Source organism: Sylvia atricapilla, chromosome 18, assembly GCF_009819655.1.
Source record: "Sylvia atricapilla isolate bSylAtr1 chromosome 18, bSylAtr1.pri, whole genome shotgun sequence".
NCBI lineage: Eukaryota > Metazoa > Chordata > Aves > Passeriformes > Sylviidae > Sylvia > Sylvia atricapilla.
The window spans coordinates 2,539,170-2,561,895 of NC_089157.1; the positions used below are offsets into that span (position 1 = coordinate 2,539,170).

Consider the following 22,726-nt stretch of genomic DNA (forward strand, 5'->3'; position numbering starts at 1 on the left):
AGCTGGCTCTGACTATTTTAATAGAGGGTGGGTGAATTATTTTAGGTGCAGATTTTCTTTCCACTGCTTTTAAACAGCAGCTATTGCACTAAGGGAAGTGAAAGAGACAGCTGTGATTGCACTGAGATGGCTCTTTCTGAAATCCTGGAGGGTGTGGCAGAAAAGCATTCCTCCAATCTTCTTGATTTTGAGAACTGGCAAAAAGGAGCTCTGCTGCCTTGTGTTTAATGTTTTTACAAAGCCCTCCCAGGCTTGGTTTTGCTGCTTCTAAGAAAAAAAATTCCAGCCTTGCTTTTGTTGGTTAAAGCAAGTGTTCATCAGGCAGCTGAGTCAGGTGTAAAAGTAACAGAGCCAGAGGCTTTTCCTTCCTCCTACTCAGGTTTCAGTCTCTGATGGTGTGCAACACCCAGCCTCACATACCTGACGTTTGCTTTGTCTACTCCCATTCCAAAACTGATGGTTGCAACAATGACAGGGATCTTCTCCTCCATCCATTCATTCTGGACAGAAGTCCTATCAGCTGCCTTGAGCCCTGAGAAGGAAAAGAAAGTAAACAACACCACAACAAAACAAATCAAACAAACAAACTGTACCCCCCCAAAAAAGAAAAAAAAACCCACCAAACCCCACAAACAAAAAAATCCAACCAACCAATCAAAAAAACCAAACAACCCAAACCAACAAAAAACCAACCCCCCCCTCCCCCCCCCAAAAAAACCTGAAAACAAACAAAACAAAACCCCCCAAAAGCAAGAAGGAAAGAAACAAGAGTGTTTTCTTTCTCATCCATTCCCCCACTGCAGGCCAATTCCCTCATTAAAACTGACTGATCTACACACTCCTCTGTTCTCAGTGTCTAAACTGGCATGGGACCAAGCAGAAGTCAGCAACAGCTGTTTTTATTTCAAAGAAAAAAAAATCGAGATCCCCACCCAGGATAAAAGCAGTTGTTATAGTCAGGCCATGGAAGATCCTACAAAACAAACCGTTCTGGAGACAAGGGAGCGCCGTTGTGGTGAAGGGCCTGCATTTACCTCACAGACCTGTTGTGTGAGCATCACACAGAGTGCAGAACATGCCTAGAAAGCTCTTTTCTAGGTAGCCCCAACCCAGGTGGCAGAGTTCAGTTCTCCCAGCCAGTGAGAGATGCAGACTGCAGTACCTGCATGGTAGGCCTTGGCTTTCAGCCCTCTGTAGCTCAGCTCAATGGCCAGCTGGTCACACACATCCCTCATCCTGCAGTACACAATGCCACAGCCGGAGTACACCTGGGACCAGGAGACAAAGGCCAGGACACTGCCTGAAGTCAGACAACAAAGCTGCAAATACAGCCCCTCATCCTCCTAGTAGACACAGGGCAAGAAGCATCTCGCAAATACACCCAGGTGCAGAGGCTGTAGCTGAGTTGCAGAGAGTTATTTTGAGAATTAGTGTTAGAGCAGGAAATTCAGTGCTCCAAACGCTTCTGCTCACCCCCACCACACTAAAAGAGCAGAACACACACAATGGTCACAGAGAATGTGACAAACTAAGTGGAAATGTTTGTTCCATATTCCTAATCAATTTTCTTTTAGACTAACCCCCTTCTGAGGACACCTCTGACAGGAACACAGCCTTCACATTCTACCTGGTTTAGAAGAACTAATACGTGTGCACTTTCAGAGGACTTAGAAAATACACACAAGCACTTTGCTTCCTAGGACGACCTCCTTTCCTGCCACAGACCTGTCAAGACCCCACCAACCCCGAGAAGGTTAGGGACCATTAAGGTAGATTTTGTCCAGTTTAGTTTCCTTCCCTAAAGGTAAAACCTACCCCAGTGGTGCCCTTCACTTCAAGCGCCTTCAGACAGAAATCCTTCAAGTTGGCGTAGGGATCAGTCAGGAGCTCTTTGAACTGCACATCATAGAACAAGTTAGATCTGAAACAAGGAGTCTTAAAGGTGGAAAGTGGCTGCTTGAGCTTGAGTGCTGCCACCACATCCTCCTGGACCTGCCTGGTGGCAGTGGCAGTCAGGGCAACGCAGGGGGTGTGGGGGATGCGGGCGCGCAGCGAGCCCAGGCGCAGGTAGTCGGGGCGAAAGTCGTGTCCCCACTGGGACACACAGTGAGCTTCATCAATGACCAGGTAAGACAGGAGGTTTCTGGACACCAGGGAGTTCAGTGTGGGCTGGAAGGAAGAGGCAGCTGCCATCTCTGGGGTGATGTACAGGAGCTTCACTTGAGGCTTCTCACTTGCCAAGTCAGCCAGGATGGTTTTCTTCTCCTGGGCTGGCAGCTTGGAGTTCAGAGAGCAGGCTTTGATCTTCAAAGCCAGAAGATGATCCACTTGATCCTAGAGTAAATACAAAATAGAAATGAAAATCAAATGGGAATAAAGAAAGTCACCAGCACCAAGAAGGATTAGGAGGGTGAGGCCCCAGCTTCCATCTCCTGGATCAAATCCCAGGACAAAACACATCTACAGTCCTGTTATTTAAAACTTCAGTTCTAGATGCCTTTTTCTTCACCAGCTCTTACATTTAACTGCATTTTTGTGCATCCATTCACTTTAAGACAGTCTTTTTGCTGCTAGGGAACGCTAACAAGGATGTGTGCAAAACAACTCATCACAGGCACTGTGACCTGAACACGTCTCAGTATTTACACTACAGAGTTGTCACAGATGGAAAATGAACACTCCTGCCCTGGAAGAACAGGGAACAGTTCACTCCAAAATAACTGAAGGATGTCCTAACACAACTGAGAGAGGAAAAAGTACAAGGATTACACAAATCACCACTGCAGCAGAACCAGAAGCATGGATGAGAATCGTGTCATGAAAACCAAGAAGAAAATGTGGCATCACATCCAGATGAACACTGGCCATACAAATTCACTTCCCTGTCCCCTGCTCACTTGCACTTGACTAGCACCTGACATTTCAGGATATGAAGAATCCTGAAAAACAGGTATCTGATTATTTTACTCAATATCTGGTTTCAGTCACTGATTTAATGTCTGTTTCTGTTTTCTGTTCCCAGTCACCCCTCAGCCTTCCCTATAATGAACTGCACAGGCTGAACTCTTGAAGTTTGGCTACACTGAAATGCATCATGATCATTTCAGGCACAGCAACTCCTTCTCAGGGCTTGATAAGAAGACTCTGGGGCTTTACTCCAGCTCTTTCCCCTACGACTCACTGAGCTCATCTCAACTTATTTGTAACTCTCTTATCAATGGTGTATCTTAACTTCCATTTCACTAATATTGGCCATGCAGGAGTTAAATCAGTAATCCTCACACTTGGAACAAATTCAGTCTTTATTGTATCTTTCTGAGAAGTATCACCAAGCCTGCTATAGTTCTTAACCTGTATTACATTGAGACTGCAAAGGAGTTAAAATAATTCCACAAATAACAAATCCCAAAGCAGCAGCCTGCAGCACCAGATGTCATGCAGTGCTAATGGTCCACCCAAGTCTAAGCAATGCTACAGCTGCTCTTACAGGAATTGTTTCTGCCAACAGGTGATGAAACAGTAGAAAAGGCAAAAGAGAGGGAAAAAAGTCTCACAGATGAAAGTTGCTCATGGAGCAGCTCTGTTAACCAGCTTCTTTGCATCACAGATTGACTGCAATGAAAAGACATTTTGATGCAGAATGAATTGTGCCTTCAAAGGCAACTTCATCACTCCTGGAGTTATTACTTTATAGGTAAAGTGGCAGGGTTTATTCTGAGGAAAGATCCATCTTTTAGTGCATTTGAGTTACTCTGCTTTGCTGTTTATGTCTGGAGAAAAGGGAGAAAGGCCCAGTTATAAAAATCACCAGGTTATTACTAAAGGCAAAACCATCCTTTTAGAGAAATACAAGGTATCATACCAGAGATCCTCCGCTGTCCTCACCTATCCCAGGGTAAGGAAAACACACTGAGACATCAAGAGAATCCAGAGGCAGGTTGGCAGCAGAGACTCATGGGCAGAAAGACAAGAGAGCAGCTGCTGTACCCCCAGAGTCCCCCAACCCCTTCCCTGACTGCTCTTCCCCAGCCAACAGGAGACAGTTACCTGAATCAGTGCAATCAGAGGTGAAATGACAATGGTGATGCCCACTGCCAGAACTGCAGGAAGCTGGTAGCACAAGGATTTCCCTGCCCCTGTGGGCATGCACACAAAGACATCCTTCTCTCCTGCAAAAACAACAGAAGAAAGCTCAGGGCCTCTGAGTGGTGTTGAGTTCCTGGGGCATGGGCTGGAGGGGTGGGCAGAAACAGCACATGTGTGCATGGACCAGGTGGTATTGCAACAAAACAGTTTAGTTCTAAAAGCACAGCCATGCTTTGCATGCCACCAGTGGTTTCCATCAAAGAACCTCAGATTGCTTTGTAAACATTAAGAGGCAGCTGTATAAAAGTACCAGAAGATACACAGAAACCAAGATAAAGAGAAATTATTCATGCTGAATCGCCTCCAGAAAAGCTGCTTTCACTCATTTTACAGACCTTCACTTACCACATTAACCAGCCCCATGCCAGAACTTCACCACATCTTTTTAAAGCTTATTGCAGAAAGGCCCCTCACATGAAACAGGAGCTGGAAATCTCAACCACACTGATAATATCCTACAGTGAGTGTCTGATCCTGCACTAACCAGGATCCAATTCAAGCCAGGAAGGTGCCAGTGACACCAAGTTAACACACTGCACACAGATTCCCACTTCTGACAGGTCTGCTGTCAACTGTGAATAGTGATAGATGGAAACTGAACTGGGCACTGTTCTGATTCACTGAGAGCTGCTCAGGGAGCTGGCAGCTTGTTTGTGTGAGCTGCCTATTCACCCTCAGGCTGTTGAGGCCTGTGTCAACATCAGCACAGAAATGTTTCTGATAATGATTCTGAGGATCCCAGGTATGCCAAAAAATCAAGTCCTCTACTGGTATTGTCTTTAACACAAGTACAGTTTTACTCTGAAAATGTCTGAATGTTAACAGGTTTGATGTCATCTGACGACAAACACAGTGCCAGGTGTGAGGAGGCAACTAGGAAAGACACCAATAATGCTGCACTTTGCCATTTCCCATTTGCATGGATGATGCAATGACGCTGTTGCAAAACAAGTGACAGGAGAAGATGCAGAGCTCGTGTGCAGCACGTGCTCCTGGGCCACCAAAACCATCTCAGAGCAGAGGAGGGTGTGAAGGGCTGAGCGCTCCTGCTTACTTCAGGTGACGTCTGCTCACAGCAGGCACAACAGCAACTTCTGCAGCGTCACCCCCACAGGGAGAGGGACACCCAGCCGTGTTCCACACGTCTCCCATGCTGAGCCTCACCTCTCGCCACAGCCATGGTCGCACTTTCCTGGAGGGAAGTCTTGAAGGACTCGAACCCGAAGACCTTCTGCAGTGTTTTCCGGACCCTGCCCTCCAGGCCTGGGGGAGCCTTCTCGCTCATCCTCAGGATGCTGTGAACGGCGACAGGAACCTGAGCTAGACCCGGACACTGCCCCGACCCCCTGCCACCTGCCACCTGCACGACCTCCCCCAAGGCTTCCCTGCCACACTCCCCCCTTTTCCGGGTCTCTCAGGGATGCTTATCCAGACTCCCCTCACTGGAGAAGGCCACAGTGTGTATGCTCTGGGTTAACCCTCTCCCCATGGCACAGCAGAGAGGCTCAGTGCCCACCAAACGGGCCCGCACCCGACATGGAGGGCGGTGTAGGGACAGGCGACTCCTTCTCACCCTCCCCTCTTCCTTCCCAGGGCCCCGTGTCCATGCACCCTCCATGTCCCTGTCCCACCTCCGCCCTGTCCCGGGCCCCTCTCTCCGCGCTCACTCCAGACCCGGCAGGTGCTGTCGCGGCGCCACAAAATGACGTCAAAAGCCTCAATTAAAGGCGCAGCCCGCTCACTTTTCATCCCCTCTCCTCCCCCGAGCCGCTCGGCTCCTCCTCGCTGAGGGTTTTCCCGTCCGGCCGTGAGCTCCCCGAGCAGTCTGTCCTGTGGCGGTGAGGGCGGGATTCCCCCGGAGCGCCGCGCGGCCGCCGAGGGCGGAAGAGGGGCGGCGTTGCCATGGTGACAGCGCCCCGCGCGTCATCGCCGCGCGCCGGAAGTGCGCCGTGGCTGAGGCGGAAGATGGCGGCGGCGAAGCGCAGCGTTCTCTCCTCGCTGGCGGTTTACGCCGAGGACTCGGACCCGGAGTCGGACAGCGAGGCTGGCACGGCGGGGAGCGATGGGGGAGCGCCCACGGGTGAGGGCGGGCAGGGGATCGGGACGGGTGGTGGGCTGGGGCGCCAGGCTTCCCCCGCGCGGCCCGCGCCGGCCTGGCCCTTTCCCCTGTGTGAAGGGAAGGTCCCGCACGCTGCCACCTCCCCTTTCCTTACCGTTTTGCTTTTCTCTTCCTTCTTAGGAGAGAAAGGTGGCCTGGTCTCAGTTGGGTACGGAGAAGATGATTTTACTCGCCTGGATGGGGACGAGGAAGGGTACGAAGAGGAGGATGACGAGAACAGCAGGCAGTCAGTAAGTACCTCCCTGCTCCGGGAGCTTGTCTTGACCCCTTGCACAGGCTGTAGAGGCTTTTCTCTTTCAAATAAAAACCCCGAATAGCGACCCGTGATGGAACCCGGAATATCTGACTCCTCGTTGTGGGTTTCTTTCCACCTGCTCCATTCCACTTTGTTTTAAAGTAGAAAGCATTTGCCCTGGAACACATCAGTAGCTTGGCACAGCTTGTGTTGATTGTTACTGTGTTGGTGTCATTGGACTCTTTTATGGGAAAAAGGCTGTTACAGCCACTCCAAATAAAAGCTATTCTTTAAACATAACTGGCATAAAAGAACCTTGTTACAGGACCATATCATCAGCTGGTGGATTAAAAAGAATAAACTTCTGTGCTGTCTTAAATTATTCTTTTGTGTGTAGCTTAATCCACACCCTGCATCAGGTCACCTTGATGTAACAGTGTCCTGTCTACGTGTGGGTGGCTTTTGTCTGTCACAGGTGCATGGCACATGTCTGATACCATCTGAATTCTGAGATAATGACAGTGTGGGAGGACAGGACACAGAGCTCACAGTCTGTGAATGCAGCTGCATCACACAGAGGGATGTGTAGTTGTCCCCTGGGTCTGGGGTAGTGAAATAATAAGTTTGGAGGTGAAGAGGGAAAGTTCTCATCTTCGTTCTTTCTTGTCACCCTTTTTCTTACCACTGTGTTATCTTCTTCCTGTTCCAGTTCTTTCTTCTACAGCATAGCCAAAGCCCAAGGGCTACACATATAACTTTTCCTCACTGAAATCTGCTTTGTGTGTTAGATCAATCTCTTAGGAGACACTATTTTCTGTCATCTGTCTGCCCAAGTTGCAGCCAAGAAATTCCTCAACAAGTCTCTTGTTCCTGCTTTAAGTTCTGCTCTGTTGACCCTGGTGTCTCCCTTAGCAAAGCAGTGAAGCTTTTTTATTGCTTCAGTGATTCTTCTTTTTATATCTAGCACTTCTAGACTCTGTTTCAGTGAGGTCTCTCTAGTTCAGAGGAAGCCCCATGTGTGATCCAGGTGCTTGCCAAGGTCTGCTGTGTTTAGTTAGTGTTGTAAAGGGGTTGTAAATGGAGTGGCTTCATTGCATACATGGGTTTTGGTGCAGGGTGCAGCTGTCCATCATCAGCTGCTGTTCAGGAAATGACAATCAGTCAATCACTCTGGTGTCAGCCAGTGGATCTTGCATAGGTTTGTGGTTACAGTGCAGGTTGCACAAGTTACTTCCTTTTTTTTTTTTTTTTTTCATTAAATATTCTCTGAGCAGGCTTGAAAACTTCTTTGGCATTGCTTGTGTGGTAGCTTGTGGGAGTTATGAGTTGTTTTGAGAAAGCAGAGTGACGTGGCTGTCCTATACTTTGCTCTGTACAACCCAGTGGGTGTCTTAACTACTTTTAACAGTGGCTGAAAAGCCTCTGTTTTTATTCAAAGCCAGTTCTCAGTAGTGCTGCTTTGCTTGTTAATGTTGTTACTCCCTGCTAGGTCAGACTTTTTGGGAGCTGTTTCAGTTATTGTCTGTAACATGGATGATTCAACTCATTGCTTTGATAAAAATCACTTTTATCTATGTAATAGAGACTGTAGAGGGGAGAGCAATCTCATTTGTGGTAAACACCAAGTTAGTCTGTTCTTTTCTAGTTACAAACTCACTGTAATTAACTTTTGACTGAATTATTGTCATATGTGCATCTTTCAGAAAGGGAAGCTGGAGAGTAGCTGAAGTGAAGGAGTTTTTGTCTCACATCTGTCTTAATTAAGGCGTCTTAATTCAATCAGTTAAAACTTACTGATCTTATTGTGTCTAGCTTGCCTCGTCAGAACTGGCTCATGTGCCAATACTTTGAGGTGGGCAGTTCCTTGTAACCTCTTCCTTTCAGTTGCACCTCTCATTTCACTTTTTCTTTTGTTTCCCCTGTCAAAGCTGAAACACCGAGTTCATGTTTTGGGGCCAACATTGAAATTTGTGGGAAAGTTTGGAGGAACAAACATTTTGCTGAGTTACGTGAGCATGAAAAACACTTTCTGCTCCTCAAACTTGTTTGAACCCAGAGTATGTGTTCATGTCTAGAAACAGGGGTACCTGGAGGATGCCCAGTGAGGGGATAGCAGGTTTCCTGCCAGTGGGGACCAAACCAGAGCTTCCTGCTCACCTGGTGTGGATTTTCACACAATGCTGTGTTGAGTATTTTGAGCTCTCACAGGGCAGAAGTTCCCCCAGTTCTTCAGTTTATTCCTCATTCATAAAATAAATTGTTTAAAAATGGAGACTGTCAGCTGAAATTTGTCAGTGTTCCCTTCTGTGGAGTTCACAGCATCTGTGAGCAAGGCACAAGAGCTCTTCAGCAGCGAGGAGGTTGTGTCTGCTGGATCCCTGGGACTTGGTGCTAGGCCAGACTCTCTCCAAGCCTGCATGTTTGGTTTGGTGGCAGGCCAGCTGTGTGTCCTGTGTGTGTTGCTGATGCTTGGGACTATCACAGGTCTTGCAAATGCTGCTTTTTCTGTGGGTGCTGCTGAACAGAGGCTCTTCAGTCACCACCTGCCAACTGGAGGGAACAGAATTATCAAAGGACAAATGCTTTTTTCCCCAGTTCTGCTGCTTCTTGTTGTCTAATTCTGAATATTGCAGAGCTGCATGGGTTTTGTAGGGACAACTGCTACTGAGTGATGCTTTTGCCTACAAAACCCCCCCAAACCAAACACTTCTTCCCTTGACCATAGGACTTGTTTTCTGGTTATGAGTGGGTGGGGCAAAACTACCCTCAAGGAAAGGGTTTTGGACTGCTGCTGGGCTGCTGAATGCCCTTTGCTGTTAAGTTCAGTTACTTGCCAGGCCTGCTCTTTAAGCTTAATCCTGTAAATTCTTGTCTTGTAGGAAGATGACGATTCAGAGACTGAAAAACCTGAGGCTGGTGACCTAAAGGTATTTGAAAGTGTGGTCTGGTGGTGGTGGGGAAGCTCAGTACAAGAGGAGTAAGTCTTAACAGCATGGCTTGGTGTTCATTTGTGACCTGTAGTTAGCTCCACGCCTTTTGTAGCTTTAACCTGTGTTCCTGACTTTAGTTCTGGCTTCTACCAAAGGCGGTTAATAGATCATAGGTGGAGTCACAATGAAGGTCAGCCTTCAGCAGTGTGGTCATGGTGTGCACTAGATCTGAAGCTGGCTGACAGCATCTCACCTGTTTCACAGTGATGTGGGAGGTGCAGCATCCAGTACAGAATTCTGTATGACCAGTGTTAGCTGGAGTAATTTCTTTGTTTAGAACAACGTAATGAATAAATGATCCTGTGCTCTTAAGAGGCTGTGGAAGGCAAAAAATCGATTCAGTTCTCTCCAGCTCTGTCCTTCTGAATAAAGCAGTTTTGTAAAGGTCACAGATAAATTTTAGAAGTGAGGTAAGATCCCCAGATAATGGCTATTATCATAAATAGTTGAAATCATCTTTATCTTGGGATTTCACCTTGTTTCTGCTGAACAGCAGGTGTTCAACAGCACACAAGACTGTGTGCTATAAGCTGGATCAGGCTAAAAGCTGGAGGACAAAACACAAATCCATTTGAAATTATAGACAACTGTACTAAATTTTTATGTTAGTTCAGTAGAAGCAGTCCTGTTTGTCATGGATGCTGAGTTATGAACAATTGCAAAGGCATTTATTTTATCCAGCAGCTTCCTCAAGGATGCAGACAGTCCTTAAACTCTGCTACAAAAACCAGAGGACTGTGCTGCAAAGTAAAATTCTGTAGAGAATTTGACTTACCACAGGGCTTTGATAGGCTAAGATGAAGGCAAATGGATGTGTTTAGGTATTCTATTCTATTTGAATTGGTTTTATAGCAGCATCTTCTTCCAGGCCCCACAGTATTCTTATGGATTTACAGTGATACAGCTGGAAATCTTGGCAGCTGCACTGCAGCTGGTAAAAGTGTGTGAAATGGCTCCCAGGCACTTGGAAATGGAATATATTGTCTCCTTTCCTTGTTGCAAGAAAGAACTTTTTTGGAAGAAAGGAAAAGGGAATCTCTCACTTTTATCCTCTTTTCTACTTCTGCATTTTTGCCCTGGTAAACATACTATCAAGATGTTCCTGTAAAAACTGCTGGATTCAAATGTGTACTATGAAGTAAAAATACAGGATTTCCTTAGAAGATAAATTTGGTGTTAATCAAGTTTTTGAAGTTGTGTAGTAGGACCCTGTTGCATTTCTGCCTTCTCTAAACGGGGGCTGTAGGACTTCAGGGCAGTGGAGGATTGGTCTGGCAGAGAGAAAGAACAATTAGACTGTAGTTGCTCTTATCTGAGTAATCATACGTGACAGAAATCCCACCACTGAATTGTGTGGTTGCTGCTTTAACATGTCACTGACATTTCATGTGGCTTGTTTAAAAAGCCTCTTGCTCTCAGTGAGTTTTGTGTGCTGCTGTCCAGGTGCATTTTGTGCTTCTGAAGAAAAGCCACACGTGGCCACAGAGCAGCATTTCAGCTTCAGTGAGGAAGCAAAGAAATAATGAATGTATTAAAGACAAAAAGCATTTTGTATCTCGGTAGACTATGCAATAGTAGCTCTGCAAGAGCTGAAAATGTGAATGAAAGGAAATAAATAAAACAAAGGTAAAATGTAATTCCTGCCATCCCAGCATGGCGTGAAGGGTGAGGATTTCAGAAGAGTAGGAGGGAGGCAAAGCTGAACTCAATCTGAAACTCAGCAGATTCAGACTTCCATGTCATCATTAATAGATGTCTTCAAACACAGGTGGAAAGGGGAATATTCTCCTTTGGCCTTTTGGGTTTTTTTTGAATATTAAGTCCTAGCTGCAGAGCCAGCTGGCACTGGGCAGAGTGGAGCTGTGGAGGCAGCCCAGTGCTGCGCTGGTGAGTGGCACTGGGGACACTGGGGCAGCTGCACCAGCCATGCTGTTAAGAAATTCACTTGGGATGGGGAGAGATGGAACATCCCTGTTGAGGTATTTGTACTTGGAGCAGTTGCAAAGGTTCCCTATCCCCCTTTTTCCACCAAGTGGCAGTGTTCTCCTCCATCCTCACTGGCTGGAGCTTGCAGTGTCTGTGGCAGCTAACAAGTGTCGCAGTTACCGTAAATCCAAAGTGCAGCAAAAAGGGAGGCCCTTCATCATAACTTGCTAACACTTTTGGGTAACTTAATTTTGTTTTGAACCTGCAGAGTGCTGTGGTTGTGCCTGCTCAGTTTCATGCAGACATCAGAGACCTGGAAATATGTTTAAATAGATTCCCCATGCTCTTTATATATGGCCAGGGCTTTTCCAAGGTCAGAATCTCACCATAGGCAGAAAGCAAATAATTTAAAATGCATGAATGAGGAAAAAGAAATGCAAATCATCAGTCAATTATAGTAATTTCAAGCACTAAAGATATATATTTATTTATTTATTTAAATTTTTTCCTGGTGTTTTGCCTCTTTGTACATATATTGTGAACAAACTACCTAGTTTAATAATGGAGCCAGGTTGTGTGGAGCAGTTCCGTTGTTGCTGGTGCGTCCTGTGATTTGGCCTCGTTGTGCACTTGGATACTGCCAGACACAAAACCTCCAGAAGTGTCAATTGTGGATGGAGTCAGAGGAGACAGAAAGTGGGGAATGATGTAAAAATTCTTTGGTAAAGTGATGATGGGGAGAGTGGAATTTGGAGCCTGCCTCAAATAGCCCCACTGGGAAGATGCTTATTTTATATTTGTCTCAGGTTTTTCTCCTGATTCCAGGGAATCTGCCCTTGTTGGTTTTGATGAAGGGGCACCTCTCTGGCTGTTCAGCCCTAGTTCCTCACTGGAGGGGAAGGCAATACAAAGTGCTGGTTGGGACTGCAGCTTTCCTGTGGGTTATTTTTTTGCCAAGGAGCCAGTCCCAATAAGCTTTCCAAGTTCTAACATTGTGATGTCAAACCGCTGTTTTCTCTCTACTCTTGGCAAGATGGATAAGTTTTTATACACCTGTTTGGAGGAAAAGGTTGCCAGGAGGAGGAGAATATTTAAGCCTCATCAGTCGCCTGGAAGCATTTTTCCAGAGCAGACTTCTGGCCCATGGAATTCATGTTAGTGAGCACCTGTGAGTTATTCAAAAACACACTGTGCTTGCAGCAAAAAGCAGAATCTTTCTCTTTAAGCAGCAGATTCAGATATATTCAGTTGCATATTGTAACTACATTTTGAAGTGCTTCAGGCACTCTTGGGAAACTGGAGATTCCAATCTCAGTAGAACTAGCTGCTCTTCCAGAAATCAAACCTGGATGGAGGTGCTCAGGCTCTGGAACAGGACAGGTTTGTGAATGGTCACAGTTGCTTTTACCTGAGCAGTCACCAATTGTAAACAAGCATCTGCCTTAAAAGCACCTTAGAAACAAAACCTTCTGCTTTGAAGGGAAAAGAAGTAGACAACAAAATGTGTTGTTTAACAGTGATGTTAAAACAGCGAAATCCACAGCCTGGATGTGTTCTTTGTGCCCTTTCCTCAGCTGATGGAGCCCTGGGCACAAACTGAAGGAGATTTGGGGTTGGTGTGAAATGTGGCACTGTGCTGGTTTGAAAGGAGAGGGTTAAGGTGCTGCAGGGGAGGCAGGTTGCTGGGGCACTGGCCAGCAGCTGGCTCTGGTTACAGCCTTGATGCAGTAACAAGATAAAAGCTTTCAGAGTTCACTAAATGGACCAGCCCTGCTGGAAAATGAAAAATGAACCTTAAAATATTGACCTTGTGCTCTAAGCCTCACCTGAGGGGTTCTGTGCTCCATATTGGAGGGCTGGATGAATATCAGGTTGCAAGTGTTGATCAAGTACAGAGCCCAGCCCTGCAGCTTGGGTCCTGGAGCTTTCCCAGAGGGAAATCATTAACTCTTGAGCCTTGATTGTTGTATCAGGACCAGCTAGTGCAGGAGAGCTAAGAAATTTGCCACTCCCTTGGCAGGTAAATGCCTGACACATGGTAGCCGCTTTTCAGAACAGGTGGCTACTTTGATGTTTTCCTTTCTTGGTTTTGTTTTAAGGGTCTCCTCTGCATCCTCAAGGTGTTGTATGGAGAGGCAGCCAAACTGGGATCTAGCAGAAGGCTGTCAAATTTTCAGAGGAATACTGTGCCTCTAAGCATGTCTAAGTACCTCCTCTTGATAATCTCTTTATTGTTCTCTTTATTATGTTTAGCTTTTATTGATCCAGCATACCTGTAAAGTAATTGTACTGTGTTATGATGTGTAGGTGTGTACTAATACTTAGAGGCTTTTGACTGCAGTGGGTTTTTTTTTAATCTGCCTTAACCTGTTTGTTTAAATACCAAAATTATCTTGATTTAGAGTAAAAGTGGTAAGTGCCGAGAAGCAGTAAATGGTTGTGTGTGCAGTAACGTAATCCCTGAAATTAACTCTTACTTTGATAAGGCATATTGTTTTTTTCTGAATTTACCATACATTCATCAAGCCAGGTTCTCAAAAAATGCTTGAGCCTGCTCGTTAACTTTAATCTCAGGTATAATTATTTTGCTCCATAGAAGGGGGAAAGTATGTTTGGGAAAAAAATGTATCCTTAATACGGGGTTGCATTAGGCATGGCTGTGAGCATACCTCTGTAAACACTTTCAAAACATGAACTATGCAGTTCCCAGGGTCGAGGTCAAGGTTGGAACTCCAGTGATTTGTTTCCTCACTCATTCCTTTGCCTGGAAGCACTGCCTGAAGGTGCCAGTAATAAGCACTGCAGTCTCAGATTCTTTTTCTGTGCTTTAGTTTCCTTTTAATGTAATTGTGTAAAATGCTGTCTGTGCTTCCACCTCTGTGTAGTTTTCCCTTGCTTTAGGTTTGAAGACGCTTTTTCAGAGCTCTTTAAAGAGAACCAGAGGGTTTTGCAGAGAGTTTAGAGGGGAGTAGAGAGAACTCAGCTGCAAATTCTGTTCTCTGCACTGCTACAGTGAGTGCCCAGACATGAAACCAGCTGGTACCTGGTTCCCATTTTATCTGGGTGAACCTTGGTTATTGCCAGAGACTATCACAGGCAGTCAAAGCTGTTCTGCATGCAGGAAGCAAAACAGCATTTGGCATCTGGGATTATTTTGCCCCTTGCCACACGTACTCCTGTCTCCAGCTCTGTCTGAAGGGAGACAGATCACAGCCTTTTTGGGCTCTGAAACTGAAATACCTCCTGGAGAGCTCCTGGCTTCCATCCAGCTCTGGAGCTGTTTGGAAGATGAGACATGTCCATGGACATGCTTGTTCCTTCCTCCCCGCCGGGCATACATGTTGCAGCAGACTCTTCACTCCCTGCAGTACTAAATACCAGGGATTATTGACACAGGTGTGGCTTGCCTTCCTCCAAAGAAGAGCCAGCCTTGTTCTGTTTGTCTTTAAACTTGAAGAAAAGTCCTTTCTGGAGCTGCTTCCCCTGGCACATTTCACCTGATAAAGGTCTGAGTTCTTCAAGTCCAGCTCTGTAGCTGCAATTATTTCTGGCTGCTCTTCTGAGTGTGCAGGTCTGTGCATGTCAGAGTGAGAGGCTGAGCAGTCAGCACACATGGAGCAGTGCCTCAAATACCAGCAAATAGCTGAAAATAGCTCCTTCCAGCTGCCCTGTTCTGGGTACAGAAGGAGCAAAATCTGGATAAACTCTCTGGGATCCATTCATGGAGGAGTGAATTTCTCACTGAAGATACTTGCTCTTACACCTTGCCTCTGCTCCAAACCATAAAGAATTTTTAGTGCTATGTGTTAGGGGAGAAAGCTTGTGCAAGAAGTTCATTTTGTCAGCTCTCCTGAGCCTTTCCTTTGCTGCTGTGAGGCTTCAGAATTCTCACAGCCCACTTTCACCTTCTATTTGACTCTGCACTGCATCAAGCTGTAAAAAATAAAATCATCAAAGTAGCCTGACACCTCCAGCCTTGTCCTCTCTTGCTGGTGCTTCATTAGTGAATTTCTGTTTCACTGTAGGAAGCAAAAGTGACTTGAAAGCAGAAATTTTGGGCTATGCAGATCAGGGGCAGGCTGCTGGGAGCTGCTGCGCTCCTGGGGCTGTGAAGTGAAGCAGGTAGCTTTGGGACCAGGCTCCACTGGGAAGCAGCTGTTATTAACTGTAGCTCCACATGGAAAGCAAAAGGTCTGGAACACAGTTCCTTGACTGGAAATTACTCCTAACAAATAATCTTTGTCAAATATTGAGATAGCATATGTCAGGTGAATGGAGTCAAGTTTCAAAGAAGCTATTTAAAGGGGTTTTGCTATGAATGCCTCCTTTCTAAAGCACTTTCTCACTGAAATGTTTTGCCAGGTCTTGGTTGGGATTTTTTCAGTGGGATTTTTTGGGTTTTTTTTTTTTTTTCATTTCATTAATGAATGTGGATTTTTAGATGCAATTTAGCTGGAAAAGTAAAAGGCAGTGTCAGCTACACACATTTTGATAGGGAATATCTCAGGAGTGGACTCTCTGATTTGTTCTTCCTTCCCTTTCTGTCTGTGGCTGTATCTCCAAACAGATTTGTAAAGCCTGTACATAAGTGTCACTGAAGTGTGGATGTATCAGGGATTTTTTTTTCTGTGGTGGATATTTCTGAGCTGCTGGACTTGTCCTGGTATCTAGATCGTGGTCCCTACAGGTTTTTCTTGGTTACATTTCTTATGCTGAACTGGGCACTCTGCCTGGAGCTATGTAGCAGAGCTGGCAAACAGGATATGGCTGTAGGAAATGTGCTTGTTTCAGGCTTTCTCTTGGGATTCTCCTCTCTCACAATACAAGAAAAAAAAAAAAAAAAAAAAAAAAGTGGGGGGAGGAGGAATAAAAGCATTGTACTCCTGTTGCCTGGCTTTCTCTTCCCTAGACTCTAAATGCACTTGACATGCACTCTGCTGCCTTCAGCCTGGGTGCACACCAACATCAGGCAGATCTGGGGAACAAGAAATGAAATCGTTGTTGTCGTGCACTTTTAATATTAAATGAGACATTTCTGGTGTTCTGTTCCCATGAGCACTTCTGATCTTTGTAGAGGAATAGTAAGAACATAATTGCTACCATGTTCCTTTAAAACAAGAAAAGAAAGGGAAGGAAAAAAAAAAAAAAAGCCTGATTCAGGGTTTGGGGTTGTCTTTCTCCTGCTGCCTGTATGATGTAGACATTTCACCTGTTTGCTCTGGCAAGGCCATCATCACTATTGGCTTAGACAACTCTTCTAACACTTTCTGCTAAGTTATGGTTTCTTTCCATCACACTCAGCCAAGTGGGGCTGTTTTTATTGTGGGGATACAGGAGATATTCTGAATTGTAGAGAGGAGGGAAAATTACAAAAGCTTGTTGCTGGCACTTGCTCAGATTCAAGAAATCCACTCTAACAGCTGTTAGAGCAGCAGATCCCCTGGCTACTGGTGGAGGGACTGTACTGAAAAATTCCCTGCAATATCTTCAAACTATTACACTGCTTGACAATGACGTGACTGGTCTGTACATTTGGTGGCTGACAGTTTAAATTGGCCTTAAATTTATGTGCAGTCAATCAGGTGAAGTAGTTGGGAGAGAGAAGAAATTCTGCAACACAAGAGCATTTGCTGAAAAAAAAATGTTGAGATGGTGTACTGTCTGAGCTAGTTGTTTTTGATATTATCTGAAAGTCAGTGGAAAAATGAAGCTGCAGGATTCAGTTGGCTGCAAGTCTGGGAATGCAGCTGAGCAGTGGCAAACCTGTCATCAGCTTCACCATTTCTTAAAATTTGCATCTTAGTTAAAGCCATCAGTGGTCTGGTTTTGAATCTTCTGCCTCCCTCTTGAGCCATTTCTCCTGGTAGTTTGAAGTGCACCTGCAGTGACATGTGCACCTGCTTCTGCAGGAATTGCTTGAGTTTGTATCTTGTGGCGACAGTTAATGCCAACGGTTGTGTTGGATGTGAGCATTGTGCTGGATTTATGGATCTTGTTTCAGCAAGGATTTAGTGACCGTTGCTTTAAGTCACTCCATTCTTTCCATTAAATAAAGCTGTTCTGGGCAAGCCTGTCCAAACTGGAATTCATCAGTCTCAGGTTCATATTGTTTTGCCTCCTTTAATCTCTGTTTTTTGCTGTGTGGATTGTGTTTGGTTGTTTTTATTTTCTGTGGGGCCTGAGCAGACACTTTTTTATGTAACTGGATGGAGACACTGTAGGACTGAAAAGAAGGTCTCTATTTCACCCCAGTGAGGTGAAAGCTTCAGGCAAAACACAGCACTTTCCTTATGTGTGTGTACACACACTCCCTTCATCTTGCTCCTCTTTAACTGGTGATGGTACAGGAAAACTGAAGCAGGACTCTGGGGGCTCTTGAGCCAGGCTCTTGCAAACAGAGTTATCACGTCCTGGACTTGAAAAAACCATTTGTCTTGGGAAAGTGGAAAAAATGAAAAACGTTTTCCTAGACTCAAACAGGATTAGTGACAGCATAAGTGTTGTCTGCTGTCTGTGAGCTGATGTGCACAATTGTTCTTGGAAGCACACACAGAAGTCTGTGAAAAATAAGCAGTTTGGGTTTTTTTTTTAATACTTTATCCATAGTAGGTTGTGCTCTTCAAAGTCTGCTCTTTATTACTCTCCAGATCAGGGAAAAGGAGTCTCCCTCCTGCTTGTTTTTGTGTTTCCAACCTTCTTCCAGCTTGGCTCTGGTGCACCATGGCATCCCTTGACTCCTTTCAGTGGCTTTGTTGGAGTGAGGCTGTCTGGCTTTGGGCCCTTAAACCATTGATCTTGTGAGATCAAGGCTCCAAAGTAGGAGGCAGCCAGAAAATCAACTTACTGAGTGCATGATAAAGCACAGTCCTGTGCATTATTATTATTATTATTAACTCAGTTAAGCTATAAGTGAATTTAGAGTTGCTTTTGTTCAGATTTTCAGGGGTTTGGTTTGTGAAGACTGTGGTAGAGGTGCCACCATCAGGGTCTTAACCTTGTTATTTTTGACAGGCCTCAGAATTCAAATGGAAATGAACCCTTTAAAGTGATGCCTTTGGCTCTGGAATGCTTGAAATCTCTAATAATTTCATATATTTACTCTAATAGGGAGATCTGATATAAAATCCCTCCTGCTGGAACCACTCACCTGTTTGATGTTATGCTCCATGTGAGGCACTGATACACAACACAGTGGGTATTGGTGATTTAATCTACAGAGAGAATACCTTTGCCTAAGTGGATTTAGGTGACTTCCCTATGTTAAATTCAGTTACCCTCAAATTTTCCATTTTTAAATGCTTTGGAATTCCTTTAGTAATCTCTCATCCACGCATAAATATTTCTTCTCTTTCATAACAAAAAGGTAGCAATTTTTCAGTATTCATTGTACCTTATTTTTCCACTTGGTGATTCTCCATTTCATTCCACTTAAGGTATTAGATTAGATCTGCAGGTCTGTGGTTTTTATGCTGTCTTTCCTAATCAGTTCATTGTACTCATCATGTGTCTCAAACTTAAATTAGCCTAAGGGAGTGTAGAACAGTTCTTGTTGTGTGATTGCTCCACTGCAGGTTTTTAGAATGTTCTGGATCTTCAGTAGATACTCAGAGGTTTGAACAAGACTCCTTAAACCTTGCATCTGCCAAACTTTGGTCAAGTTGTTGATGCTTGCCTTGTAGTTTTCATCAGCAAACTGAACAAATATGAACAAGCACTGCTGGAGAAGTTGGTCATCCATTTGTTTTTTGAAGGCATTTAAGAGATTTGAAAGCAGCTCAAGTTAATGAAAAGCTGTGTTGATGTCTCCAGCTCGTTCAGGATAGAGCAGTGGGTGGAGGTATGAAGGAACTCATCACTAAGCAAAATTCCTGTGCCCTGGGCAGTGAGGTGTGGCTGCAATCCAGTGCTGGACGTGTTTGCTTTTGCTTGCTGTAGCTCTGGGCTCTGATGTCTTGGCTGAGGCCTGCGGATGTGGGGACTGGACTTGCTGTGGTGGGAAAGTGTGGGCCAGGGGAAAACAGTGGAGCTTAATAGGACTGGCTTTATGTAGCCTATCATAAACAGGACAGACTCAAAGGATGCAAATTAAAGAAGAAAAATCTGGTAAAAGCAAACTTACTGATGATTCTGGAGGTTCATAGAACATATTAATTAACACAGGTGACATTTCAGAGATCTTTGTCTAATATAAGGTAAGGTACATGACAGGAGGTTTGGCCATCAGATTCTCTCTCAGCATATTTCCTGAGAGCTGTGTGCTTATGCTTGGTACTAACTCCAGGCAGACAGCAGGATTGAAAATGGGCCTCTGGAAAAGTCAGAAGTGCAGCACATCCCCTTGCAAAGCTGTTAGTGGCCCAAATAAGAGGGCAGCCTTTTTGGGGCTATGTAGCCCATGTCTAATGCACCTGAATTTGGATGTGCCACTGGCTTGCTTAAGTGGCTCCTTGGCAGTATTGCTATTTTGGGGGATTATTTCTCTTGCTTTTGAGGACAAGTGGGCAGAAGGAGATGGGGAGCATAATGGAATAATAAATGCAGTGCTGGTTATGAGGAAGGATCAAGAGGTGCTCAGGGACACAGTCTGTCTTTTCCACTTCCCTCTCAGTTCCACTTAAAACTTTGAAGAGATGGGAGTGCAGGATATAGTTTAGTCAAGGCTGGAGCTAAAGCAGTTCCCTCCTTTCACCTCAACAAACATTTGCTTGTTGTCTCAAACCAAGGTGAGAAATAGCTTTAATTACCCATCTAGCAAGTTCCCCCCTGAAAGGGAATGAGCAGCCTCCTGACCACCTGTATTTACTGCTGGTGAATCACTCTATGTGCCTGGACAGATGTTACCTTGCATCTGCAGCTCTCTGAACTTCTCCAGCCTCCGTGTTCATCTGCTTTTGTACTCACAGCCCATCAGTTACCACAGAATTGCTCCCACTTCTCCAGTGCTGATGTGAAGCTCAGTCTGAACTCCCCATCCATGTGGGTTTGTGGAGAACACAGTCTGGATTCCCTGGATTCCTGTCCAGTGCTCTCACCAAAGGGAGCTACTGCTTTGGCATAAATTTTTTGCTTTGAAATGTCATGTTCCTGTTTAAATTTTTCTCTCTCTGTGTTGGAGGCCCTGGTAGAAGAGCTGTTGATGCACACACCAAAGGCATTGTCTCACAGGGGTTGGAGCTGTAACACTTCAGCCCATCTCAGAGGGGCCTTGGCCAGCTGGCCAGGGAGAAGATGTGTGTTCCTCTCTGTACTTCTTTCTTTTTCTAAAATAGCTTTAGCCTTGTATTTTTGTGATCCAACTATACTAATGCAGAAACAGTGCTTTCCTTTTTTTTTTTTTTTTATGTCTTCCATGAATGGCTATAAAAAATGCCCTGTAGCAGTTAGTACCACACAAAGAATTTGTTTTTCTGCTTCCAGAAAGCTTTGGCTTCTCTGAAAATGGGCCATTTTCCGAGTGAGTTTGGCACAGGCTGTTCCCACATCTGGCTTGGTGACCTCACTGCTCTCTCCTCACCTGATGCACCTCTCACCTGACTGGAAATGGAGAAAAGGAGAGGGTCAGGGAGTGGTTACCAAGCAGCAAGGAGGCAGCATTCTGTCAGTGTCAGGTTCAATGAATGGCTTCAGTGTTTGGAGGCACTGAAGAATTTTGGACGAACAGTCCAGTGAGTCACAAAAGGTCTTTGGGAAGGAGGCAGGGGGAGAGGGCAGTGTTGGGATACAGCTGGTACTGTTTCAGGAGCTTTGTTTGTGCTGAACTTGACTCCCTGGGATCTCCCAGAAGCACCAAAATATTTGGATGTTGATCTCAGTATGGTGAAACCATATTTAAGTATGTCTTATCCTACATAATGCCTCGTGCTCAGCACACTCTGCTGCAAACATCTGCAAATGAAGTGTCCTTAATTTCTGTAACCAGGCAAGGCTTGGCTGTGTGGAGATCTCCAAGAGAGCACTGCTGTCTAGTGGAGGTTGCCCTTGAGTCTCTGGTAGAGCAGGTTGGCTGTACTGCTCCTGGAAAGCAGCAGCAAGAGAACTGTCAGTGGGATCATCCTTCTAAAATAGGAAGACAGGATTTGCATCACCACCACACTCCCTGCCAGTTTGGTTTGGGGAGGGTTTGTCAGCCAAAGCCCTGCATGAGATGGCAGAGATGAATTTGGCATCACACACATATCTGGCAGACCTCTGCAGCCTGGGACCCTGCAGAGCTCTGGGAGGCTGAGCAGGAGTCACTGAAGTCACTGAGCTCTGGCTCAGGGAGCATCTGTGCTGTTGTCACATTCCTCTGGGGAATGCACCAGGCTGATCCTGCTCACAGCACTGGGAGTTGCACAGGCCTGTGGTCACCATTCCCAGGACTAAAGGAGTTTCCTGAGGGCTGAATCCAGCCTGTGATTACCTAACTGTGCTCTAAAACACTGACTCCTGGTTGGTGCCCAGGGCCAGTCACCAACAATGAAGATATCTATGGTTTGATATGTTTTGAGGAAATGCTTTGAGTACAGCAGTTTCTGTGGAATTCCAAAGGAGTTCAGTGTCCAAGACATGGTGAAACAAAGCCTTCATTCTTTCATTAAATTTAGCTTTGCAAAGAAATGGAGCATCCTATTAGACTTCAACTTTCCATAGTCCAGACATTGTCCTCTTACCTAATATATTGAATTTCATTCTTAATTTTTATTCTCTTGTCTCAGAATAAAGTTGGAAATTTCTAAACAGATAAACAGCGCTTGAGGTTGGAGGCATAACTTGACTAAAATCTGTTTCTTCCTCCTTTATTGCAGGAATTTTCAGAAGTGGAGAAAAGAGATCCTCAGGAGCTAGTTGGTAAGTTCACTCAGAAGTATTTATTAATAGGTTTTTTTCCAAGCTAGACCTTCTAAGTCCCACCTTGTAAAAAGCATCTTCCCTTTGCCTTGGCAATGCTGTGGTTTCAATGACTGCCTGAATATTTTCAGTGAACTTTTCTTCTGGGAGAAAGGTTTCATGCCTAAAAATACAAAAATAATTTCACGTTTAAAACATGTATGTGAAGGGCAGTGTTGGTGTTTTTCTAGATGAGCTTAAAACCCATAGTGTAACTTTGTCTAGACAGAGCCAGTGGAAACAGGAGTGATGACTTTGCTCTGTGGCTTCCAAAACTGAACAAAGGTATCACCATTTAAATGTGAGCCACTTAGAGATTTACAGCTATTGTGTGTTTTCTAATGGTTACTAGAGCTTACTTGATTTTTGTGACATCTCATTTATTCATTGCACCATTATTAGATTGGGAAAGTCCAGGGTTGTCAGCTTGAAATACAATCC

General features: G+C 45.1%; 2 protein-coding genes across 6 annotated transcripts in view; one reads left to right on the plus strand and one right to left on the minus strand.

The window, feature by feature from the left end:
• Window positions 1-5,952, minus strand: part of RECQL5 (RecQ like helicase 5) — a 37,619-nt gene extending 31,667 nt beyond the window's left edge. The window contains exons 1-6 of one of the 2 annotated variants that reach the window (XM_066332000.1): window positions 5,889-5,952; window positions 5,311-5,441; window positions 4,048-4,169; window positions 1,816-2,334; window positions 1,163-1,268; window positions 421-532 (exon numbers count right to left, since the gene is read on the minus strand). In XM_066332000.1, coding sequence (XP_066188097.1) covers window positions 421-532; window positions 1,163-1,268; window positions 1,816-2,334; window positions 4,048-4,169; window positions 5,311-5,431 — 980 coding nt within the window. In that variant the 5' untranslated portion in view covers window positions 5,432-5,441; window positions 5,889-5,952. The remainder of the gene's footprint in view (window positions 1-420; window positions 533-1,162; window positions 1,269-1,815; window positions 2,335-4,047; window positions 4,170-5,310; window positions 5,442-5,888) is intronic. The other variant, XM_066331999.1, reaches the window with a different exon arrangement.
• Window positions 5,953-6,072: 120 nt separating this feature from the next.
• The window catches only part of SAP30BP (SAP30 binding protein), a 34,603-nt gene continuing 17,949 nt past the window's right edge, over window positions 6,073-22,726 (plus strand). For 2 of the 4 annotated variants that reach the window (XR_010744989.1, XR_010744988.1), the window contains exons 1-4: window positions 6,074-6,226; window positions 6,386-6,495; window positions 9,380-9,427; window positions 22,204-22,246. Coding sequence is in view for 2 of the 4 variants with exons in the window: in XM_066332010.1 (XP_066188107.1) it covers window positions 6,112-6,226; window positions 6,386-6,495; window positions 9,380-9,427; window positions 22,204-22,246 (316 nt within the window). In the remaining 2 variants the exon portion in view is untranslated. Of the gene's footprint in view, window positions 6,227-6,385; window positions 6,496-9,379; window positions 9,428-22,203; window positions 22,247-22,726 lie in introns of all 4 variants that reach the window. The other 2 variants (XM_066332010.1, XM_066332009.1) reach the window with 2 other exon arrangements.